General features: G+C 46.0%; 1 protein-coding gene across 1 annotated transcript in view; it reads right to left on the minus strand.

Moving 5' to 3' along the window:
• The window catches only part of LOC147117386 (uncharacterized), a 441284-nt gene that overhangs the window by 28009 nt on the left and 398258 nt on the right, over positions 1–15017 (minus strand). The window contains exons 31-34 of the mRNA XM_085988353.1: positions 12102–12656; positions 10421–10602; positions 4907–5165; positions 387–562 (exon numbers count right to left, since the gene is read on the minus strand). Coding sequence (XP_085844479.1) covers positions 387–562; positions 4907–5165; positions 10421–10602; positions 12102–12656 — 1172 coding nt within the window. The remainder of the gene's footprint in view (positions 1–386; positions 563–4906; positions 5166–10420; positions 10603–12101; positions 12657–15017) is intronic.

The raw sequence follows: 15017 nt of genomic DNA on the forward strand, positions 1-15017 counted from the left end.
AAATGAGGGAGAATTTATAAAAAGAAATCTATAACACTTCAATTGTGTGGCAGAAGAAAAAATGCTTTAAAAAAAAGTAAGCAACTCCGTGACAATGGCTATTTCTTTAAATTGCTGCCCGTATAAGCACCTGGCAGTAAAGAGGTAAAACATTACAAAACAGCACAGCAGCATCAGGATCTAACAAAAGCTTCAGTTTTTTGCATCATTATCAGCATATGGAAGTTGTAGGTGCTGAGGTTATGCTATGTGACATTATTATTTTTAATGGATTAATGCCTTCGCTAAAATGAAAGAGAAAGACATTTCAGATGAGCATGTTAGCTAATAACCACAGCATAATTTCAAGGCCGTAATGTTCAATGCCACCCATAAATGCGACTCACCTTTTTAAACTGTAAGCATTTGACTTGGCATTCATCCTGAGTCTGAAAGCGGTTCTTGTTCCCCTCACAGCCTCCATACCAAAATTGTGCGCAGGAGTTAGCTGCGCTATCATAGTACCATTTGATAATGTAGTTCCTGCATGATCCTTGATCAAGAGGTTCGTCGCAAGCTGGATCTGGAACCCAAGATCAGAATATTGTTAGTAACGGGCAAAGCACACCGTGGTATTTTCTGTGACCACTGTGATACATCATCCACACAAGATATGATCCTGTTAAAAGTTCATTTCTTTCAAAAACAAATGATAATTTACCACTCGTGCTGCAGTGCCCCACCCCTCCCTGTTCAGCAGGTAACTTGAGAGAGCTGGCGGTGAAAACCACTTTGGGAGCCAGTCATTCTGCTCCCTGCTCTCATCGACCAGTGCTGGGATTTCCCATTGGAAGTGACTGGGAATCATACAAAATGTAGGTAAATATCTCATACAGCATTTTCCATCATTCACACCTAGCAACAATGGGTGGAGAGGGTTGCCTTGCTATGGGCAGTGGAAGGACCATTTAATGTTTACAGGGCCAGAAAGCTAATGGGCCAGAAATTCCAGGCCAGAAGCGTGAGTACGGTCGGCTTACTCACGCTTCTGGCCGTTGGAAATGCCGGCGTTCAGCATGAACAGCGCATGCGGGGAACGCCGGCATTTCCAGACCTCGAGCGCGTGCGACTGCACAGGCAGCGCTTGCGCAGTGAACTTCGTGGATTTCATTCATGAAATCCGTGAGGTTAAGTCCTTAGAAGTTACACTGAAAAAAAGCAAGTGTAAAGTGGTTCATTGGCTGCGGAGGAAGATATATTTTATCGTGGAGCTTTTGAAATGCAATATTTTTGTTTGGGAAAGGGAGGGAAGTTATTTTAAGAAATTTTAAGTAAGTTTTAAAGTTAAAATTTTTTTTTTTTTTTAAAGGGTTTTCAGAACGGTAGGTAGAAGGAGCAATTGTGGCTGTGTGAATGGAATGTGAGAATGAGTTATGTATGTATGTCCACACATATTCCTTTACGTATATGTATGTATGTTTTATATTCCTTTACTATGAATGTATGTTTTTAATTATGATTTTCCAATAAGTTACTTTCTCTGAAAGTCATAATTAAATAATACATTCATACACATAAGTAAAGGAATATATACATAACACGCAAAGGAATATATACAGACATACATACTTTCAGAAGCTCCACGATAAGAAATATCTTCCTCCGCAGCCTCTGTAGCAACTGTACCCATGCTTTTTTCATGTGTAAGTTGTAATGACTGGACCTCACTGAAAGCATTAATGAAAGCGGCGAATTATACTGCGCACGCGCTGCATGTGCAGTCGCACGCGTTCTGCCTCTGAACCCCTTTGTTCAGAGGACAGGAAATGCCGGTTTTCCCCACATGCACTGTGCATGCTGAAAACCGGCATTTCATCCGGCCAGATGCGTAAGTACCCCGACCGTACTAGCGCATTTGGAAGGGAATTATTGGGCCAACATTTTACATGTCAATAAAATAAAAAATTTAACACTTGCACGACTTGCCCCCTCGCATCTGCGACTGAGGGTCCAAGGAGGTGCATTGCGCAAGAGGTCATCATCGGACGTATCCTCACACTGTTCCCTTTGGGGAACTGTATGAAGTGGTGGAAGGATTTATGGCCGTGATTAACGCTCATTCCGTGACCGTAACCATCTTTGAACCAGCCATTAGGGTGGTTAGTCCTATGGCGGGAGGGTTTTACGGGCTCCCACAACCCATCTGAGGGGGGGGGGGGCCACCAACACCCATGGACGCAAGTATCCCGCTGGATGTCCACCCAGAATTTAAAGTTGGAGCTCCGACTCCACTTGTCGGGACTGTCTGGAGTGGGGTTCAGAACCCTACTCCTTCTGGCCCAGCGGCGGGGATGCTTACTGCTACGCAAAAGGCCCACTCCGCACAAAAGGTGACACCCATACGTTTCCTGCGCCTTTTCCCTCCCCGTGACTGGAGCCCTATGCTGCCATTTCACGTTGCTAATCGGATTGGGCGTTTGTCATAGCGGTAGGATCCCCGCCGCTGGGCCAGATCAGGGTAGGGTTTCGAACCCCGCTCCAGACAGTCCCGGCAAGTGGAGTCGGAGCTCCGGCTCTAAATTCTGGGTTGACATCCAGTGGGATATTTGCGTCCGTGGGTGTGGGTGGCCCCCCCTCCTTGTATAGCTTGTGGGAGCCCGTAAAACCCTCCCGCCATAGGACTAACCGCCCTAATGGCTGGTTCAAAGATGGTTACGGTCACGGAATGAGCGTTAATCGCGGCCATAAATCCTTCCACCACTTCATACAGTTCCCCAAAGGGAACAGTGTGAAGACACGTATGACGACGACATTGCTAAATAAATAAATGGAATTAAAAAAATTCTTTTAGGGCTTTTAAAAGTCTTTAAATTACTTTAATTCTCTTTAAAACTACTTCAGATTACTCAAAATAATGTAAACATTTTAAAAAGTTTATAAAAGTTACCAAAATCTTCAAAAAACTTCCAAAAACCTATTTAAACTGCTGCTTTGCATGTAAAAAAGCAAAGCAGCTTGACAGAAACATTGGGGGCGTGTCCAGTGAAACTGAGACCTCAAGGAGCGTGTCTCACTTACACTGCACGCTCCTGGGTCCGCGCTGGCTGCACTCCTGGGCGGCGTGACGTCATACGCTGCCCGGGAATGTGCTTTCTATTTCTCCAAGTTCAGGCGTCCCAGAAGCTGATCGGCAGGAGCGCGGGGTAAGTGCAAATACGGGGCTTGCACGCGCTGCAAGCCCCGTTCTGGAATTTCTGGCCCAATGTAATCGATTAAATATGGTTAACCTCCTTTTGTATATTTAATTTTTTTTTTAACTTTAACAGGCAGCACAGTCCCCGGTGGACTTCCTGCAAAAGGCTAGGGAGTTCACCTAACAAATGCACATGACCCTGCCAGTGGAGAAGAGGCTTGGGTTAGAGGTGCACCCTGTGACAGGTAGGAGGCCCACCTCACCGAGGAAGTGGCAGGATTTGGCTGTAGCGGAAAATCCAGGCCCGAACGTCTAACAGTTTTATTATTGTGTCTGCAAGTATTTTCTGCCAAATTTTTTTTAATCTTTAATTTTCTTATTTAGGTACTCTCATTAATATTCTGTGCAGGACTTGGGGGGAAAAAAGAACTGGCAAACCTGGTCAAAATAGGTCTTTATAAGACCAGAAAATAAAGATCTGTGTCTTGTGCCGTGAATCTGTTAAAGGGGATACCCATGGCTGACATCACCTTGGTTTGTCTGCTCCATGTAATTGAAGTTCACAGGTGTCCTTTTAGGATATTTTAAACACCAAGATGTCATTTGTTATCAGAGAAAGCAGACTGCTTTGCACTGTGGTGCTCAAAAACGCGCACCAAGTCGCTAATTGCCTATTCTGAAGAGTGAGATGAGATTACATAGAAACATAGGACATAGGAACAGGAGTAGGCCATTCAGCCCCTCGATCCTGTTCCGCCATTCAACTAGATCACGGCTGATCTGTATCTTAACTCCATCTACCTGCCATGATTCCGTAACCCTTAATACTCTTGCCTAACAAAAATGTATCAATCTCAGATCAATTATAGTTAGACTCCAATTAAAATTTACAGGTCTCAAATAATTTCTAAACTTTTGTGTGATGTCTTGAGCTGTTAATTCATTTTCAGCTCTTAACAGGCTGTTAAAAGTAATACGCCAAAAGCCTGTGCAACAATTTATCTCCTTTCTCTACTGCCACCTGCTGGTGAGGAAAGGGTTGAGCCAATCTTCACAATGGTATGTCGGCAGCACTAATGACCTGTCGTACTTGCTTTTCCTTTTCAGTGGTCAGTGCTATCTCCAGCTGGGATACAGTCAGTTAGATATGTAAATAAATAAATGCACTATGGGATGTGCTGCAAAGCCATACAGACCAAAGTTTGACCCAGGGTCTGTGTTCAATTAGCTGATCTCGGCTACAATTGGCCCGAGTGCCCCGAACGAGTAAGGGCAAAGCCAGCCAAGGTACCTGCGATTGACCACTCCCCAATGATTATGACCACTGACTTACAGTTTTCATGTAAAAGCAAACAAGATTTCAGAATGTGATCCCCAAAACATCAGTAAGGATCCAAGAATCCCATTTTTCCCCCCAGAATTTGAATTATTCAGTCAGTGTAAATTGTGGCCCTGCTGATGAGCTGTACTTGGGAGTGTGGGCATTGGTTGAGGACAACATTGGCCTAGGCTGGGATGCCTTCTATGACTGAACATCTTGCCGACACTGTCTAAGCTTACACATGAAGACTGGGACAAGGTATTGGACGTACAGGAGGAGAGAAAACTGGAAGGACGTTTTTTTAAAGAAATAATTGTACGTTAGAAATACATTGTGCAAAGTTACCATTTTTGAGGTTTGTCCTGCACAGTGTACATCAGTAAACGCTTTACTGAAAGCTATATTTTGAGTACCTTTGTGAACTTCCTCATTCAGCATTTGTGGTGGAGTGAATACAGGAATAAAAACTGTTGGCAGAACAGTGTCATCGTTGAAAGGACTTGACCTTTCCCATATTCCTTGGTCATAAGGTCCAGGTCCTACTTCAGGCCTTCCTACCGGTGTCTGACCCGGCCGTCCTGGTAGGGAAACTGATCCTTTTTGCCTCGTAAATACATCCTCACTGCCGCCATTTAATTCTATTTTATTCCTGGTTCTTCCTGGAGAGCCACGCTATAAGGAGAAAAGATAGTCCAAAAAAAATGTTATACAATTGAAGGGATTGCAGATACTCTCCCAATATGTGATGGCAACTTTTAATCAACTGGACTCAGCACATGTGATTCTGACAGCTGAATGTGAAAAGGGGATGGAGAGGATCCAGCTTTTAAACTTCATTCCTGGGAATAAAAGAAGTGAAAGATGCTGAAAAAAGTGAGTTTGCCAAACACGTTGCTTTTAAAACATTATACATCAGCATTTATAGTTAAAATTTAAATGGTCTGAAATGCCAAGTTTTTTGATAAAGGTGGTATTGTTCTGGCATAAGAAACTGAAATTTGGGCCCTGATTTTAAGGGTGGGAACGGTGCTCACGACACGAGCCCAGTAGCGTGCAGCACACCTGGAAACAACGGAGAAGTCAATGCTCGGACAATTTTAAACAGTTGGGCTTCATTTCCATAAATTTTGTCAGACTCCCGCCTAAAACCGGGCTGATCCAGTATTTGGCTGGCGGGCAGGAGCAGGAATCCAGGCATCAGGAGGCTGCCCCGTGGGACCCGTGAGAATGGTCCCCTGCAGTCAGGTGAGTGATGGGGGAGCAATTGCGATTGGAGGAGGAAGGGGGAAGCCCAGGACAATGTTTTTTTGGGTGCGCAGTCCCTTTAATGGGCTGTGTGGCCCATTCAAAAATTCGCGCATGCACAAAATCTCCCATTGACAAGCCGGTAAGCGGCCTGTGCGGGACCTCCAGTGGGAACGTTGAAGGGAAGCCTGAGGTTTCCTTGTGAGGCCCAGAGCAGCACTCCTGCTCCTCCTAGCCCACAATGAAACCTAAATGTCTTTAAAAACATACCTTGCTGTACCTCTTCTGGCCTAAGATTCAATCCAGGCAGGTCTGGCCTGATGGAGAAGCCGTCACTTTCCCCTCTCAGGCTTCAGACTGAAATTTGCAGTCGGTTCCTGATGACGTCATCGGGATCCGATCTGCATATTTAAAGCAGGATCCCACCGCATTCCTGCAGGTGTCCTGCTCGATTGCTCAAATGAGCAGGTTAATATCGGGACCTGACGGGAAGACACTGGGATCACAGGGGGTAAAGTCGCTGCCCTTATTTTAACTGCCCCTCTGCCCTGGTTTCTGCCAGGTTGGGGGCGGGGGTGGGGATTTAAAATTGGGCCGTTGTGTGTGTCAGATATGTCAGAGTTACACCTGTTCTAAAATACACTCTAAATACCAGTAAATCCAGCTGCTGGCAGAAGGTGTGTCCTTCTCCAAAGTACTGCATGTTCACAAATTACAGGATAATGAGTGCAAAACATTCTGTCCCAGAAATTGCATCATTTACACAGAATTGCACCTGACGTAAGCTAAGCTTTTGTAAAAGAAGGGTGAGTTACCTGCAGGAACTTGTTAAACCAGGAAGTGGTTGAATTGCCAGTCTTTCAATGTCCACAGACTTTGTCTGAAGTATTAATTGTGACTGACGTGATCAGTAAAAAATCTTTTCTCATTTGTGCTACTAAGAAAGGTTTTTGAAAGCTACTTTTCAGCTGTTTCAGGCAGGGAAATCTTTTTCTTCTCACCATTCTGTCATGGAGTCCTTACCATGTGATTAGCTATGGGCATTCCCATATGTCTTTATAATGGAGCAGGAGGAAGAGGAAATGAGAGAGTTATGCAGGACAAGGCTGCACCAAAAGACAAAACCAACTAGGAGGTACTCGTCCACCAGAGTTTACAGACCACGTCACTACCTCAATGATGTCTCAGACAGGGCCTAATTAAGGAAGTAATGGATGATAGATGGAACCCTGGGAGTAATTTCCAGCGTTTGCCCACATCGGGCAGGTGGCGGGTGGAGTGATCGCACTGCCCACCTGAAACCAATAGTGTGAGGCCTGGACCGTGTTCAAGTTTGAGCCTCTTTTGCATTGGATAGGCAAGCTGCCGAGCACCCAAAGTGTATCCAAAGTGTGCTATTGGGCAGCTCGCCGATTCGGGAGGCAGGACATCAGTGCTGTGTCTGAAGAAGGGGGTGAAGGGGAGGCGAGCCGGTGGGGCAGGATATCAGCGCTGTGTCTGAAGGGGGTGAAGGGGAGGCGAGCCGGTGGGGCAGGATATCAGCGCTGTGTCTGAAGAAGGGGGTGAAGGGGAGGCGAGCCGGTGGGGCAGGATATCAGCGCTGTGTCTGAAGGGGGTGAAGGGGAGGCGAGCCGGTGGGGCAGGATATCAGCGCTGTGTCTGAAGAAGGGGGTGAAGGGGAGGCGAGCCGGTGGGGCAGGATATCAGCGCTGTGTCTGAAGAAGGGGGTGAAGGGGAGGCGAGCCGGTGGGGCAGGATATCAGCGCTGTGTCTGAAGAAGGGGGTGAAGGGGAGGCGAGCCGGTGGGGCAGGATATCAGCGCTGTGTCTGAAGAAGGGGGTGAAGGGGAGGTGAGCTGGTGGGGCAGTGAGTAGCTGGCAGTGGGTCACAGTCATTCTTGTGGGACTGGAAGCAGCATTTCTATTCCTCCTGCAAAAATACACAGAAAATCTTTTAGTGGCCATTTTGTGAGCAGCTTCCAGCAATCCTGAAAATTGCATTGGATGGGTAATGTTGTTTTTAAACTTTCAATCCCTGGCCAGCCCATTTGTCAGCACAAATGGGGTAGGTGGCAGCTGAAAACAACCCCCTCTGTATCCTATTGTAAACTGACCTCCAAACATCTTCTCAAACACAAATCCAAACAAAGAACAGGTATACCTTGGAACACTGGACTTCTTATCACAAAGTGGTTTTACTGTGCACATACAGCACGTGCTTCTTATTATCACTGTGCCTATCCGTGTTCTTCTTAAACCTATCCTGGTGCTGTGCTGAGGTGGCACCCAAGGGCCAAGGATGTCATTGCTGTGTTGTAGTATCATATTGGGACATAGGTGGCGTTTGTCAAGGGGCTTTTGAATTCTAGTTGGACTCTTCAACTGGCTGTATCGCCACTGCAGCTGTGTGAGCTGCCTGGTCCTGTATTCTGCCACCAACATGAGCAGCCATCCGTTGGGGCTGGAAACCTGGAAAGGTCATATGAGCTGCCACCAGCAAAGAGTGGACAGCAGGATGAAGCCTGATTCGAGCCATACCACTTGTGCTGGATCATGGGTCCGAGTGCCCACTGATCAGTGGGAGGACAGACCTGATGGTATCAGTTAGATCCCAAAATGTAGCAATCTAAATCTCTGAGGCCGGATGCCATCGTTCTCTCTAAACTGTCCCCCAAGCATTCACTTTGGAAGCACTGACTGTTCTGAAGGCCTCTTTGTTGAGGAAACAGATGCAGATGTTCCTGGTGCAGTCACTCACTCCAGATAGTGCTGCATTTTGTTGAATCCTTCTTTGATATTAGCATTGTGGAAGGCATTGGATTCTGCCATTTGTCTCAATTCCCCCAAGGTGGTCCTTCGTGCCTCTATGTGAGCATGTGTTATTCCAGCATCCTTCTTTTTAGAGCAGGGTCCCAGAGATCTGAGTCTGCTGGCTCTGGAGCCACGGGCTGACTTCTGCAGAGCCTCCGCTCCCAAATCTCAGGTCCCACTTTTACATCTGACCTCTCTGACACACTTGTGGTAGGAATCTCGCCCATGAGTCAGAAGGTTGTGATTTCCAGTTCCACTCCAGAGACTTGAGCACAGAATGCAGGTTGACACTCCAGTGCAGCACTGAGGGAATGTACTGAAGTACAGAGGAGCCATCTTTCGGACAAAACGTTAAACTAAGTCTGTAAATATCCACATTATATCAGAAAATGGCTGAATGCACTGGACATAGCAAAGGCTATGGACCCTGACAAGATCCTGGCTGTAATGCTTAAGACTTGTGCTCCAGAACTGACCACGCTTCTAACCAAGCTGTTCCAGTACAGCTACAACACTGGCATCTACCTGACAATGTGGAAAATTGCTGTGCTACGTCTGTCCACGAAAAGCAGGACAAATCCAACTCGGCCAATTACCGTTCTATCAGCCTACTCTCAATCATCAGCAAAGTGTTGAAAGGTATCATCGACAGTGCTATCAAGTGGCACTTACTCACTGGTAATCTGCTCACCGATGTTCAGTTTGGGTTCTGCCAGGACAACTCGGCTTTAGACTTCATTACAGCCCTGGTGCAATCAAGTAAAGAGCTGAATTCCAGAGGTGAGGTGAGATTGACTGCCCCTTGGCATCAAGGCAGCATTCGAATGTGGCACCAAGGAGCCCTAGTCAATAGGGATCAGGGTGAAAACACTCCACTGGCTGGAGGCATGCTTGGCACAAAGGAAGCTGGCTGTGGTTGTTGGAGGCTGATCATCTCAGCTCCAGGATATCGCTGCAGGAGTTTCTCAGGGCAGTGTCCTAGGCCCAACCATCTTCAGCTGCTTCATCAATGACCTTCCCGCCATCATAAGGTCAGAAGTGGGAATGTTCGCTGATGATTATAAACACAATCAGGTCATCGACGAGACGCCCACAAAAGGTAGGCGGGGGCCTAATTAACATACAAAAGTTGTGGCCTGATGACATCATTGGCGCCACGAGTTAAATGTGACAGTAAGTCAGGGGGAGGCCCGGCAGCAGATCCGAGGCAATAGATGCCAACTCGCCATGGTAAGTGCTGAAGTTCAGCTCCGCTGAGCACTTCTTGTAGGCTTGGAGGAACAAGAGTTCTCCCCACTTGTGTGGTGCAAATGTTACTTGTCACTTATCTGGCCAAGCCTGGTGTTATCAGGTACTCTTCCATCTGTGCATGGACTACTCCATTATCTGAGGCCTCACAAGGAAGCCTTCAGTCTCCCCCCGGCCTGATCATGGCCCTGATGTCTTCACTCTTCCTCCCCCAGCCCCGATATGGCCCAGCGCCTTCAGCCTCTACTGACTGCCGGGGTCCATGGCTGTGGCTCCAGCCAGGGTGTTAGTGTGTCCAGCTGTTGGGTGGAAGTCTGCAGAAGATTATTTAAGTGAGGTCCTGCCGTTAAGATTGGCAGGGCCTCCACATCTCCGGCCTTGCTGGGTTTTCCTTATGCTACCGGGCTCGCCCACATCCTCCCCACCTCCCCGTTTATATCGGGGTCATTAACTCAGTTTCTCTCTCCACAGATGCTACCTGACCTGCTGAGCGTTTCCAGTATTTTTTGTTTTTATTTCAGATTCCCAGCATGCACAGTATTTTGCTTTATGTTCTTGTAAGATCATCACCATGGAGAACAAGCTACCAAATGCTAAAAAGTATTTTCATTCCTTTTTACTCACCTCGACTGTTTCTATTTCCTGCTCATCGACTATGTTGATGTGTATGGTGTCACGGTCTGGTGTCTGATGAATTGTATCAAAAGCCGGTGACACACCAGGGGGTAGTATGGAGCTAGGAATTGAACTGAACAGTGGATCACTCTCAGGCTCACAGATTTTGCTGAACAATTTACTTTCAAGTGCTGAAATCAGACAATCAAATATTAAAAAATATTCCAACAACCTGTAACATCAAAAGTCCAACTCTCTGAAATCCCAACAAGTGTGATGTCATCACACTTACTTCTAAACAAGGACAAGAGTTTTCTGAGACATTCTCTAACCATTTTGGGAGCTTACATATTTTATTTTTTAATGAGCTTTTTGCTTCTTTGGTTTTTCATTTTTCTCTTGATCTGCTACCCACTCTTTTGGCTGGAGACAGTTTGGGTGGGAGATCTGTTCCTGGACTTTTGTCAAGATCCCATGGAACCAGCTGCTAGGAAGTTTGTGCTCACAGCCTGGGTAACTCTCCCACCGCTTTTTCCTCTTTCACTACTGGAAGCACTTGGCCTTCAGTCAATATATAGTAAAGCTTGGAGAGTACGTTACCATGACAATACAACTTCTTTCATCACACTTACATATGCATTACTTTCAGATGTGTGGATTTGGATGGCTTTAGCTGCCTTGCTGCTTTATCTTAAAACTAATTGTAAGATCATTTATGAGGCTACTGATTTTGTAACTATAATGGTGTGGAAATAATTGGCCCCATTTAGGGCGAGGGGTGCAGGCTGGCGGATGGGAAGGCGGGGGTGAGCCCTAGGCTTGACCCAGCTCGCTAACATGAGGCCCGGGCCCGGCACCAATGACGTAAAGGTCGGCCGGCCGGTGGGAGTCGGGCGAGCACAGCAGGAGAACAACAGAGAATGCTAGAAAAACTCAGCAGGTCAGGCAACATCCGTGGAGAGAAATTTGAGTTGACGTTTTGGGTTGAAACCCTTCTTCAAAGAGTTTTGAAGAAGGGTTTCAACCCGAAACGTCAACTCAAATTTCTCTCCACGGATGTTGCCTGACCTGCTGAGTTTTTCCAGCATTCTCTGTTGTTATTTTGGATTTCCAGCATCTGCAGTATTTTGCTATCGAGCACAGCAGGAGGCCGTGGCTGGGGACATACAGGAACGATCCCCAGCAATCAGGTAAGTGGTGCGTGACGGTGGGGGGAGGGGGTTAGGTGATCGCGGTCGAGGGGAGGGAAGACAGGGGGCTTAGGTTTCCTTGCGGGGCCCAGGGGAGCGCTCGTGCTCTTCTGGTCCACAAGGGAACCTTTTAAAAATAATTACCTCTTCAGCTGTCTTCTGGGCCTGCTGCTCCTTTGCTCCTGGCTAGGCTGGCACCGAAATGGCATCATCAGACCCCGACTTTTGAATTTCAGTGAGGCTTTGCCTGGCGCGAGAGCCTCAATGACCTTCTAAAATGGCCCACAGCGCAAGGCAAGTGAGAATCAGGTGAGTAGGTCACTGCAAGGGTTTTAACCCACTGCACAACCCATTCTTGTCGGGCACGGAGGGTAAAACTCAGGGCTAATATAATCATGGTCTCATTTATATACTTTTTATTATTGAAATATTGGAAATTAAAATAAATTCCTTCACAAGTGTCATTTTTTTTTAAAGACCTTCATTCCATATATACTTACTTGGAAGAGTCATAAAATCATTAATCAGATAAACATGTTCCTCGTCAGGGTCAGACGCAATCAAGTTCATTTCCTTCTTAAAACCAGAGTAGAAAGGATCACTGGTGTTAACTATCCCTATCACAAACACCTCTGTGTGTACTGCATGGGCTTCCTTCACTGCCATATCCAGATGAGTCGGATCTCTCTTGTCTGTCTGTCCATCGGTTATTACTATTGCCACTTTGCGCACATCTTTTCTAGCTGACTTGAAAACCTGGTTTGCCATCTTCATGGCAGTGCCAGTGTAGGTGCCTTCTCCCAAGTACTGCATGTCTTGAATCGCTGTCTTGACTTTCTCTGGAGATGCACCTTGCCATAAGTGAATGATTATTTGTGCTTCAAGGCTGTAAAGTATTACACCAATCCGGGTGGCTTCACTGCTACCACTAATTCGATCTATCAGGACACTGACAAACTCTTTAACAATTTCAAAGTTTTCTGGCCCAACACTTTCAGAACTGTCAATCACAAATACCAGTTCAAGTGGCTTTTCTTTGCATTTCTTTCCACATCCTAAAATGAAAGAATTAAATTTCAGCTTTTTAGACATACAATAAAAAACATAAGAAACAAACAAACTATAAGCTATAATTGAAGGAGTAATTCCGTGTTTCCAATGGGGAAGCTTTGCTTACAGGAAGCGTAGGTCGTAGATAAGGTTGCCCTGTTGGCACGCTCCATGCTGTGAACATGAGATCACGAAATTACCCCTTTACTATTGGTGATATTAGCAAATGAGCACTTAATGCATTTGTATGACATTCTTCAACAACAATAACAACAACATTTATATAGTGCCTTTAATGTAGTGTAATGTCCCACGGTGCTTCACAGGAGTGTTATCAAACAAAACTTGACACTGAGCCATGTAAGGAAATATTAGGATAGGTGATCAAAAGCTTGGTCAAAGCGGGAGGTTTTAAGGTGCGTCTTAAAGGAGGAGAGGCAGAGAGGTTCAGGAAGGGAATTCCAAAGCTTAGGGCCTAGGCAACTGAAGGCATGGCCACCAATAGTGAAAATTGGGAATGTGCAAGAGACCAGAATAGGGCTGGACGAGGTTACAGAGATAGGGAGGGCAGAGACCATGAGGGGTTTGAAAACAAGGCTGAGGATTTTAAAATCAAGGTGTTGCCAGATCAGGGAGCCAATGTAGGTCAGCGAGCACTGGGATGATTGGTGAAGGGAACTTGGTGAGAGTTAGGTTACGGGCAGCCGAGCTTTGCGTGAGCTCAGGTTTACAGAGGGTGCAAGGTCAGGAAAGCATTGGAATAGTCAAGTCGAGAGGTAACAAAGGAATGGGTCAGGGTTTCAGCAGCACATAAGCTGAGGCAGGGGTGGAGAAGGGCAATGTTACAGGGGTGGAGAAGGGCAATGTTACAGGGGTGGAGAAGGGCAATGTTACAGGGGTGGAGAAGGGCAATGTTACAGGGGTGGAGAAGGGCAATGTTACAGGGGTGGAGAAGGGCAATGTTACGGGGTGGAGAAGGGCAATGTTACAGGGGTGGAGAAGGGCAATGTTACAGGGGTGGAGAAGGGCAATGTTACAGGGGTGGAGAAGGGCAATGTTACAGGGGTGGAGAAGGGCAATGTTACAGGGGTGGAGAAGGGCAATGTTACAGAGGTGGAAATAGGCGATCTTAGTGAAGGAAAGGGTACGAGGTCAGAAGCTCAGCTCAGGTTCAAATAGGATGCCAAGGTTGCGAACAGTCTGGTTCAGCCTCAGACAATGGCCAGGGAGAGGGAGGGAGTCAGTAGCTAAAGAACTGAATATGTGGCGGAATCTGAAGGTAATAGCTTCGGTCTTCCCAACATTTAATTGGAGGAAATTTCTGCTCATCCAATACTGGATGTCAGACAAGCAGTGTGACAAATCAAAGGCAGTGTCGGGGTTGAGAGAGGTGGTGGTGAGGTAGACTTATAAACAAATGTAAACAATTCATCATTTTCACAAGTGACTGTGAGTTACAGCTTTCTGAACCCTTTTGGGCCCTATTACAATGAGCTGTACTTGCATCCTGTGCAAAAACATTCAATCAGAAAATATGTTGCTACATTCTGGTCGGCTGCCCATTATGAAGGCCATAACTGATCTATGTAAAGGTATATGACTAATGCTGAAGGGTGATTGTAAGCTAACCAGTTGAAGACGTTGGTCTACTGCATATTTTGCTTCAGTGAAGTTGGTGAACTGATGGCACACTGCATTTTGGAACATGGTGGGAAACTATCTTGAGGATCTCTGTGCAAACGTTTAATCATGTGTGGACAGAACATTACTTACCTGCCCAGGGAGCCAGCAATCTCACTCAGATGAATGATGTCAACATTGGGACTGGTTTCAGTCTACCAGTATCAACTTTTAAACAACTTGGGTTCAATAATTCAAGCATCCCAATATAATCAGGATGCCCTAATATTGTAGATTAATTTCAATCCTATCCCACTTTCCAGACTTTGGATTATTATTTCTGAAGTTAATAATGGCGCACCTATGTTCTACCAAAACACTTTATTTTGAGATAGCCATATTCCAGTGAGGCTCAGTGCTATAATGGGAGAGTTAGGTCACTAGAGGAATGAATTTTTTATGTCCTGTAATGCTACCTTTATATTATGTGCCTGCCTTTGATGGCAAGAAGACAACCAGCGACAATTTTGCAGCATAAATGACTCAGCCCTCTCAGTGAAAACCTTCTGAAATGAGGGTTCTACTCGCTGGCTCTAAGGGTGCACATCCAGTTTAGAAGTAGCTCTACAGATCTGAATGTCTCTTCACAATCGCTTCTGAATGTGACATCACCTGGAGTTCAAAACACTAACAATTTTGGAGAATTTTGAAGGTCAGTTTGTTTAAGTAGAAAATGAGAATAACTG

This window comes from Somniosus microcephalus, chromosome 5 (genome assembly GCF_052327205.1).
Source record: "Somniosus microcephalus isolate GS21.2 chromosome 5, FLI_Smic_1.0, whole genome shotgun sequence".
NCBI classification, from domain to species: Eukaryota; Metazoa; Chordata; class Chondrichthyes; order Squaliformes; family Somniosidae; genus Somniosus; species Somniosus microcephalus.